The 10,296-nt window shown below is 40.0% G+C and overlaps 1 protein-coding gene across 2 annotated transcripts; it reads left to right on the top strand.

Annotated features, from left to right (window-relative positions):
* Window positions 1–3,518: 3,518 nt before the first annotated feature.
* On the top strand, window positions 3,519–8,082 carry eral1 (Era-like 12S mitochondrial rRNA chaperone 1). Of its 2 annotated transcripts, XM_088280395.1 has the most exons (12): window positions 3,520–3,768; window positions 3,976–4,134; window positions 4,232–4,359; window positions 4,453–4,530; window positions 4,606–4,652; window positions 4,709–4,770; window positions 4,872–4,984; window positions 5,169–5,453; window positions 5,580–5,729; window positions 5,829–5,909; window positions 6,582–7,297; window positions 7,645–8,082. In XM_088280395.1, the coding sequence occupies exons 1-11, from the start codon at window positions 3,663–3,665 to the stop codon at window positions 6,702–6,704; spliced, it is 1,332 nt and encodes a 443-aa protein (XP_088136521.1). In that variant the 5' UTR covers window positions 3,520–3,662; the 3' UTR covers window positions 6,705–7,297; window positions 7,645–8,082. The 2 variants fall into 2 exon arrangements, with proteins under 2 accessions (XP_088136522.1, XP_088136521.1); XM_088280396.1 differs by lacking the exon at window positions 7,645–8,082 and having other exon boundaries at window positions 3,519–3,768; window positions 5,178–5,453; window positions 6,582–7,086.
* Window positions 8,083–10,296: the final 2,214 nt, after the last annotated feature.

The following is a 10,296-nucleotide window of genomic DNA, read 5'->3' as shown; positions in this document are numbered from 1 at the left end:
GTCTCGACAATGCATTTCGAGGTGAAACTTTCTGTTTTCAGAGGTGGCGAACGACTGACTCGTTGAACTGAAGTAAAAAGAAAAGGACTGACTCTGAAAAAAATGTTTCAGAAACTTCACACCAACCTCCTATGTCCTGTTTATTCACGTGTCAATAGTCTGCACCTTGTGACCATTTTGAAAATCAGAACAATTTCTTTTTCTATGGTACTGAAAAATCAAAAGGGCTGAACACTTCTTTTTACTCATGGTTTGTTCCTGCTTCTGTGATGAATGTGTTGAGCAAGATTCTGTTTATGCATGCATTTTGTTTCGTGATGTCATGACTGTGTATTGAATGATAAACAATACGTTTTCAGCCATGTTGAATTGCTCGCTATGGTGTGAAAGCAATATGTTTGATTAACATTGGCTGTCAGAAGCAAATATTTTTTCAAAAGTCATTTTCTGTTAGAGTTGGCATTTAGATGTGCCTCCTAGCCAGTGCCACTCCCAACCATTGTGTAGCTCCACCAATGATGTTAATTAATTCACTTTGTTGTGTGTTTTGTAAATGGCTTCTTCCCTCTTATGAGCGGGCCTGCCTTTGGGGGGGGAAGTGGAGGAGGAATTTGAATTTAAAAATAATTAATTGCAAAAAATAATAATAATAATAATAAAAAAAATTAAAATTAATTAATCGCACTGAAGCCGCTGGCCCACCGGGCATCTGCCCGCTACGCCCGACAGTCAGTCCAGCCCTGCCCCGATCTATCATTTTAAGAACAATTCATTCATGTTCCTAGAATCTATGCTTTTGTTTCTTGTGCTTTGCGATTTTATGTTTGTGTCCAGCTTTAGTCGCTGCCTTTGTTCACAGATTTTCTAGTTTTGCTTTTTCCAGCTCCGCGGTTATTTTTTGTTACTCCTAGAATAGACTGTTGTGTTTCCTGCTTTGCAGTGACTTTTGTTTGTAGCTTGTCTTTTTGAGATCCTTGTTGATGTTTTTGAAAAAGTCTTCTGGTATTTTTGAAACCTGTGAATCATGCTGTTGCATCTCTGTCATTGAATTGTCCAAAAACAGTAAATTATTTATTTTTTTTTGCCTGTAGGCGATGGATGGATGGATGGCGGGAACTATAGCCAACTTCTCCGACATTCCTGGATTAAACCATTGCCAGAAGTCGCTCCCAGCGCCCGGGCTGCATGTATTATAATGCTCCTGCTAAATTCAGCCAGCAAGCCTCACTCTCCACATCAGTGAGTGAAAGAAGGGAAAATGCGGCGTGAAAGCCCAATCACATGCAGCGCTTAAAGTTCAGCAGGTGGGGAAGCAGCAGTAGCAGCAGGCTCCAGCAGGAAATAATACAAAGTTAATGATGCAGAATGGTGCTCTCTCACTCCATCGCAAAGACGACGTCAATACGGGATGTTAAACCAACGCTGTTCCCAATTATGCTTTTTATATTCACCGATGACATGAGTGATGATTTCAAAGGGAGGCATTATCGATTCGCTCGGCAGACAAGTTCCATCGATTGGAAGTCTTTACTTGATCGCCCCCGATGTGAAAGAGATTGAACAATCAGATCGTGAGTGTGACCTATATGGTTAGTTTGGGGGTTAAATTGCCTCTTTAAAAAAAAAAAAAAAAAAGGTAGCCGGAGCAAGGACAGAGCAGTGATTGCCAGGTTCAGGGACCTTGGGGGTCTGTCGCGTAAGTCGACCGTGATGTCGAGCCATGTCTGATTGATAAGCAGTCAAAAGTCACATATCGCTTCATTAATCTGTTAAGAAAGTGTGAGAAGGGAGGAAGGGGTTGGGGGGGGCAGCTGTGCAGCATCACGCCTCTCAATGCAATCACGGCGTGATGGATGCTCTGATGCACTGACACATTGTTTTTTTTTTTTTTTCCCACTACTGCTCTCCATTGACATGCCTCCATGGGCGCATGTGCTTATTATTCCGTGGACTTTGTTATTCCTCATGAGCAGTCAGGTCTTATTCAAGGAGACACTGCCAGTTATTGCGTGTCTAATCCCAGCTAGTGTAAGGGCTGGAGCATAAAATCTGATGCCTGATGTCACTTTGTTTACTGGCTGTCATAGACATCACCTGCCGCACGTTAATTATATCGAATTGATTGACTGAAATGTAGCAGCACCGGGAGAGGTTTTCATGGAAACACGTGAAGTCTCATTGGCATGCGCTCTTCAAATGGCAGTGTGGGCTCCGGCTTATGATTAAATGGTCTGTGGGCAAAGCCTTTTTTAGCGAGAGTGCTCTTCCTGAAGGCCAAAGTTAATGCAGTCATCGAGAGCAGTCTGATACACGCCCACGTGAAGCGGCCATGTGAGGAAAACCCTGAGGGGGTGCAGGCCTTGAATGAATGTGAGTGAGAGAGTGGGAGGAAAGTAGAGAGGTGGGGAAGTTGACTGATCCTCAAATATCCTTTTGTTGTCTGCTTCACTTTGAATTCCGCAGTAAAGTGTCAGGTAAAAGCTCCGTTTTTGTCTTGGCCGTTCGTGGTTGGGGAGCTTTTAGTGTTTGATGATGACAGATTGTGAGCTACCTGATATCCTTCATCATCCCTCCCCACTGGAGGTGTGCGCTGCACCCTGAGCGAGTCCTCCAGGACTAACAAACAGCCGGCGTGTTTGGACCTTAAGCAGACATCTGCTCGGCCTGCCTTTCGCACAGCGAATGAAAACACGTTACTTTCGTCATTTAATACGCCCCAAAAAAACAACAACACATATCTTATTTATGATTGTCTTATGTTTATGAATGTCAGATGCAAACAAACAGGAGGAAAAGAATACACACTGAACATGATAAACATGCCAGAGGAGAAGGTGAAAATAAAACAAAAAAAAATCTGGAAAAATGGAGGGACACAACCTGGTTCCTTGTGTCAGCTCACCCAGCCACTCATGTCTTGTCCAGGTGTACCGCTTGGTCTTGTCAGTTTGTTTTATTAGTACCCTGTTTTGTGTCAGCGTGAGTTGGTTCTTTGTTTCTGTTTTCGTCAGTCACGTTTCCCTAATTGTTATGGCTTGTTTCCTCATGGGGTGAGTTTTGGCTTGTTACGTTGAGTTGTTTTTGGGACTTTCATTTTGTTTTTGTTTTTTTTTTATTATTATTACCAAGTGCCATGTTTGACTTTTTTTGTCTTTTAAAATGAAATATTTTTGGAGATACCTGCACTCCTTGCCGCCCTGATTCCTTGCACTGAAAAAGGTTTACAAGCAGTTTAATGAAATGGATGAATGGTAATGCAATATAAATGCAGATGTTTTTCCCTATTTAATAATTTTTTTATTACAATATTGATCAAAATAATCATGATTCACATGGGCTATGATTTTTAAGCACTCAAATTTTTTGTACCGATACTTTGTAAATTTATGTGGGGATATCTTTTGGGATTATAAAGGTCATGTTATGAGAAATACATTTTTAATCTCATGAGCGTTTTTTACCACTTTTAAATAATGCCGCTAGGCGGCAGTGTCGTTAATAACGAAGGCTGTTATGAAACCGGAAAACTTGCCTCGTTTGCCAAACAATCATGGCGGCGCCCTGTTGACAAGGATAGCGTGACGGAGCAACAACGACGCAGATTTTAATTATACGTTTAATAATATCTAGTTAACTACACCAGCTACTCGTCGCAACGTGTAATGGCTCTTAGAGTGTGCAGGCGTTTTTTCAGGGACTCTGCTGTCCTCTCCAGACGACTTGTCGTGTCTGCCCGTCAGGAACCTGCGCAATGGCTTCTCACCACAGGTTAGTCTTCAAAGATTTAATGTGTATTAAGATTTTTGACGCCTGTCAAAACGTTTAAACATGCAATTGTTTCAGAAATACCTCGAATTACCGACATTCAAGCGAGATGAGCAAGAATGTTTAAAAAAAAAAAAAAAAAAAAAAAGATATTATAGGTAAAGGTTATGATATACCAGAGCGGTAATGGAGATGCTGGTGTCTTCACAGGAAATGCTTCATGTAGCTGTGGAAGGATCAACTCGTTTACCTTCAATCCGACCTGTTCTATTACATCAGATGCATTTGTGAGCAGTCTGCTGAGAGGCGGCACAGCAGAGGACAACAACAGCCGTTATCGCCTTCCCGCCTCTGTTCCTCCAGACTGCGGTAATTTGACCAAAGTCTCAAAGATGAGCAAACTATTCTTCAGGGATAGTGTGGCTGTCATCATATTTACTCATAGGTGTGTGTGTTTTCATGATAGGTGAACACATGTCATTACTACTGAAACATCCGGATCAACCTGAACACTCAAAAATTTTGAAAGTGGCGCTAATTGGTGCTCCGAATGCTGGGAAGTCCACTTTGTCTAACCAGCTTCTTGGCAGAAAGGTCACTTCTCTTTAAAATTATATTTAAAATATAATTGTACTTTTTAATCTCTCTTACATATATCATATTATATCTTATCTTGTCACATTGAAGGTGTTTGCTGTCTCCAAGAAAGTACACACTACACGGAAACGAGCCCTGGGTGTCCTAACAGAGGCTGATACACAGATCGTAAGAATTCACATCTACTCCCATTCGTTACATTTGATTAAAGGCCAGTGCTGAACCCGACACGTTTTATTTTAGATTTTACTGGACACACCAGGCCTCACCACGCCGTCAAAAGCCAAAAGGTACCTTTGTCTTTTTTGTGTGTGTTTGAATTATTTCTAATGGGCACTATTGACAGACATCATCTTGAGAAGTCTATGCTTTTGGATCCTTGGAGCACAGTGGCAGAGGCCGACCTAAGTAGGGCTGCAGTCTTTTATTTATTAATTTTATTTTTTTTTAAATGGTGAAATATAGTTGCTGGGTGTCCAAGTTTAATAACAGTAACTGTCTATTCACAGTGGTAGTCCTGGTTGATGTGTCGGACAAATGGATGTGCAAAAGGCTGGAGTTTGAAGTGCTCAAATGTCTGGCGCACCACCCAACCATCCCAGCAATACTTGTCCTCAACAAGGTATTCTCTCCTAGGATCACAAACACGTTTTCATTTCATTCATGAAAATGTTTTTTTTTTGTATTTTAAATTATGTGTGGAAAATGTGCAATATGCAACAAGATGTGTGTCACATTGGAAAGCAAAGGAGACTTGGACACACATGATGCGTTCACTTCATCCCTCATTATCTTCTGTCTTTGAGGTGGACCAGGTGAAGATGAAGGACAAGCTACTGGACGTCACGGCCGAGCTGACATGCGGGGTTGTAAATGGCCGCAAGTTGCGCATCCGACCAGTGACCATGCCATCTTTGGCGGCGAAAAGACAAGAAAGGAATTGGGAAGAGGACGTCGCTGTGCCCGCCGATCTTGCTGATGGAGACGAGTCTGCGCTAGCCAAAAAGCAGCTGAGCCAGAAGGGCTGGCCTTGCTTCAAGGATGTTTTCATGCTCTCTTCTCTGGATAGAGAGGATGTGGAGACACTCAAGGTTGGAAATAACGTAGACACGATGTCAAATTAAATGCCTCTAATGCAGCTTTCAATTCTTAAAGCATTATCTTTTCGTTGGATTCCTGTTGTGCAATAAAAAAATAAAATTAAAATTTTTTTGCAGGACTACTTGATGAGCTCAGCCAAGTCTGGAGCCTGGCAGTACCACAGTGAGGTATTGACAGACCAAAGTCCCGAGGAAATGTGCACCAGCATGATCAGAGAGAAGCTTTTGGAGTACCTACCCCAGGAGGTGCCCTATTGGGTGACACAGGTCATGCCCACACGCGCACGCGCTTTGCCTTGATGCATCGAGTCCACTTTGACCCACGTCAAATATTTATTCTGGATGTGAATCGCTTTCTCCTTACAGTCAGTTGAGTTTTGGGACAAGGATCAGAACGGACAGCTCATCATCATGGTGAAAATTCACACCAATAAAGAAACTCACATGGTAGGTCACTTATGTCAATATTCATGAAAGAAAGTAGACATGCAACGTCATAACATTTGCTAATCTTCACTGTTTTTTGCGCTCAGGCCAAAGCAATTAAAGCATGACTTTGGCGCCACCTTCTGGCATCTTTGTGCCAACTAACTATGTTGAAGCACTTGAGGAGCTTCATCTAGTCGGCAGTAGTGCTTTGCCACCATCTTGTGGCGTGTTACTGCCAAAGAACTATGTTGATGTGAGATGAGCTTCATTGTGACCAAAAAAAAAAGTGCTTTGCCGCCATCTTGTGGCTACAAAAAATTATGAGATTTATTTATTTATTTATTTTTTTTTTAGTTTTTTCACCCTAAGTAATGTTCCTGCTTTTGTTGTAATTTAGATTCAACGCCGGTGTTTTTGATGTTTGTTTTTGAGTGGACCGGGTGTTTGGATCACATTTTTCTCCACATTTGGAGGAGGCCTGATTCTTTTATGAGGATATCTAAATCATTCTCCCCCCCCCATTCCTATTTGTGCTACCATGACGCATTGTGCCTTATCAAAGCAAAACATTGGCATTGTCACCTGCAGTGTAATTGTAAATTATTTTGTATCTTATATTTTCTTTTTTTTATATATTATACTATTTTAATTGGTTTTTTTTTTGTTGTTTTTTTTTTTTTGTATATACAGAGGATGTTGATCGGCACGTCGGGCCAGATGATAGCACGTATCGCCCAAGAGACGAGCGAACAGCTCACGTGCATCTTCCTCAGACAGGTCAAGCTGAAGCTCTCGATCAAGATGAAGACGTGATGATGATGACGAGAAGGGAGTGACTTTTAGATCGACAGGCTCCCCGACAGACTGAATGTCTTTTTTTAAATATATATTTCCCCCACTCCCCCACACACCCTCCTTATTATGCCTGGATGCAGTTTAACATCTTATCACGGACCTCCGCCTCCTAATCTTGCTCTTAATTATGTATCATCTTGTCCAGTGCTCCCCAAAATATTGTGGCCTGACAACATACTACCCTGAGGGGGCACACTCTTAAAGTTTGGACTTGCTTGTATAGTATCGTGTAAAATGTTATAAAATGATCACTTAAAAAAAGAAAGTTACTCTATACCTAATGTCATTTTTTTCTCCAAATGATCCAAAACAACAAATATTAAACTGGCTTCACAGAGAACCAGAGTTTGTATTTGCATCTTCTATTTTACATTGTTTGATTTTGACAGTAGTTTGATGTCATGTTGACAGCAGAGCCAGTTTGGCGAGCTGATGGCTTATCAGTGGCTATCGGGAGGTTTCATTTGACACCACATTTTACTGCTACGCACGATTGGAACTGCGCCATCATCTCCTTCCATCAATGTTTGTTTAACAGGAAACTTTCCAAGGTAATTTAAGATGAGCACATTTGCAGTTTGGTGTAAATTGACTTGAAATTCTATCATTTCCATTTTGTTTTGTTTTTATTTTGGAGGTTGAAAATGACCTCATTAATTGTTACATTAATCATACATTTTCTCAATTCTCTCATTTTTATATTCTTTTTAATTCAGCATTCAAGCAAGATGTTTGAAATTCATGTTTTTGTTAATTGGAAGAATTCCCATAATGTAATAAAATTTGAATATTTACATTCATTGAAAAAGTGTTGCTTGAGTTTCCATTGGAAATTGTTGCTTTCCATCACGAACATTTTCAGCCCTCGTCATCGTTTTTAACTTGCACGCTTTAATAGGACTGTTTGTCCCCGTCCCGAGCACAAAACCGACGTTCGTCATGGGCCACACAATGCTGATTGGATTCAACCGTCAGCTTGACGACTACACGCAGAGAGGCCTTCAACGACTTTGTCTCCATCACCACTCATAGAAGACACTCCAAGTTTTCTTCCAACACTTTATTTTGCTTGTATAAAAAAAAAACAACAACACAAATAATCATCACAGATGTCTTTTCCCCCAGGTGCAGATGATAATGAGCGAGAGCCATAGAACCCTTACCATTACTAAAACTCAGTAATGGTAACGGTTTGACGGCCCCCCCCCTTCTTTCTCTCTCTGTCTCTCTGAGGTGGATGTCCAGCATGCGTCCAAGCGTGACAAGGGAATGACACCCTGGATAGTACATCATCTATACTGTAGTGTCTCTTCATTAAACTTACAGTATAAGATGATATCCTCTCCAGGGCACAAGCTTCTTTTGTGGCTAAGAAATATTTCCCAAAGCAAACATTCAGTCTTGATGTGTCTCATACTCACTCATTTGCGCAGGCAGCATCTCCATGCTTGTTTCTGACCCCCTTGGTGCATTCCCCCCCTATTAGAAGGCTGACACAAGCTCATTAGCATACGGTGATAACATGAGGGTTGGACTTTTTTTTTTTTTTTTTTGTCTTATCTCACCCTGACCTGCTTGCCTCTGTCCACACCCTGTCTTCACTTGCACAAAGAGATGTACAGGGTGTCCTCAAGAAATGGACATCATTTGCAATATATAACAGCCTTGTCCAATAGAGTATTTGTATAAAAAATGTGTTTATTATACATTTTAAAACTACATATACTTTGATTAAAGTGTATTTCACATAAAAGTTAATTTAAAAGTTGTACTTAAAAAAAGCTCAATAACAACGAGTTCTTAAAGATTAAAAGTTTTGTATGATATAAGTTGCTGTGATTAAAAATCTACTGTAATTGAAGAGTTTAGAAAAATTGATTAAAAGTAATAGAAATGGGCTGTAGCCCACACTTAGGATCAATTATATTTATGTTGCACGTTTTAAAGGGCAAGTCAAGTAAAAAATTGTCTTATAGGTTCTATGCATCCCTACTTGCCCCAACACGGTATTCTGATTAATATTTATTTAGGTATTTTTAAACGTATACAGGGACAGTGCATATTAATTAAAGTTTCCCGTAAATATGTCAGATTATAGGAGATGGCTAATTTGCATCTGTTGTCGCTAATAATAATATAACGTTTGTGGAATATGAATTAAGCAGTAAAATCCACCAAAATGTATCTATGTCAGTGTGTGGCCATTTTGCTGTCAACTGAAAAGGACATCACAAAGCCTCAGGTAACGACCAATCACGGCTCACCTGTTTTCTGAGTTAGGTCATGTGATGTCACCAAGCCACACTGTGATTGGTTAAAATACAAAACTAACATCTGTTGTTACTATTTTATTTTAATAATGATAACACGATGTATACGTAATGGTTTAATTTTTTAACTGAATTTGTGACACTGTTATATTGTCTGTTTAAAATGTTTAATAAAGCATAAAAAAACAAACAAACAAACAAACAAAAAACGCTTGTAGTTCAAAGGAATGTGAGATAATTTGAACGTGATTAGTCTGCAAAATGTCTGTTTTGGAGGAACATCTATTCTCTATTCAACACTAGAGTTGCCTTGAAGCGGAATTTTCTGCAGAACCCGGCAAACTATTTAAAAAAAATACAGGTTTGTGCTTTAATAAAGTTCAATTTCCAATACACGATCGCAATCTGACACCCACACGGATTAATGCCTGATACTTTAGGAGATAAAAATGTAATACTATGATATGTCAGATGATGATGTCTTATCTGACTTTTTCTACTTAATGGATTTGCCCCTCCCGAAATTCGAGGATTTAGATTTGCGCTGGATATGTCAGGCATCACATTCTCCTTCATACATCAGCTCAATTTTTCCTCCTTAATATTAAATTCAAAACTTTCTTGGTAAATTTTTACTCGCAGTATAAAAATGAAAGAATGCTGCAAGAATGGCGTAAGGTGTAAGTACTTGAAATGATATGTCGAAGGCTTCTCATGTTTCAGTAACCTTAGTCATGACATTAAATGGTGCCTGGCTGTTGCCATGGTAACGCTCATTAGTTAGGGCGCGGCACCAGCTTTGGTGGAGCTGCAGGCCCAGATAAAGAAAGTTGTCAGAATATCAGGGTGGTTTGCTCTTTTGCTAACTTATCTTCTCAGAAAAGCTCGTTCGACTCCCCCACCCCCATCACTTTACCATTACAGTTAATTTGATGGGTCGCACATGGCTGTTGTACAACTGTTGCATAAGAGGGATGAACCAAACCATTTTCTTTTGTCCCGCATTATGACGATAACGACGAAATACCATTTCTGTAGGTTGCATGTGAAAAGAAAATATATTAAAAGATGGGGAGTAATATGGTATTGGTAAAAAATGTGGAATGATATTGAAATACATGGAATGACGTGTCATGGAGTTGGTGGAAAACATTGGTGAGAATTGTGTCATTTTTTCAACCATGTTGAAAATCATACTTAAAGTGAAGTGAATTCTCCATGTAATCCGGCTTCCTCCTACATTCTGAAAAATAAGCATGTGAATTTAACTGATCGGTGTG

The sequence above is a fragment of the Idiotropiscis lumnitzeri genome, chromosome 17 (assembly GCF_059441095.1).
Source record: "Idiotropiscis lumnitzeri isolate Australia: NSW breed Sydney's pygmy pipehorse chromosome 17, RoL_Ilum_1.0, whole genome shotgun sequence".
In the NCBI taxonomy this organism is placed as follows: domain Eukaryota; kingdom Metazoa; phylum Chordata; class Actinopteri; order Syngnathiformes; family Syngnathidae; genus Idiotropiscis; species Idiotropiscis lumnitzeri.
This window is presented reverse-complemented; position numbering and strand designations above follow the sequence as displayed.

Excerpts from the sequence above, each read along its gene's own strand:
- eral1 (XM_088280395.1), top strand. The coding sequence starts at position 3,663 with ATGGCTCTTAGAGTGTGCAGGCGTTTTTTCAGGGACTCTGCTGTCCTC. Across the intron at positions 4,531-4,605 it reads CAGAGGCTGATACACAGATC|ATTTTACTGGACACACCAGG; the intron begins GTAAGAATTCAC and ends GTTTTATTTTAG. Across the intron at positions 4,771-4,871 it reads AGTGGCAGAGGCCGACCTAA|TGGTAGTCCTGGTTGATGTG; the intron begins GTAGGGCTGCAG and ends GTCTATTCACAG.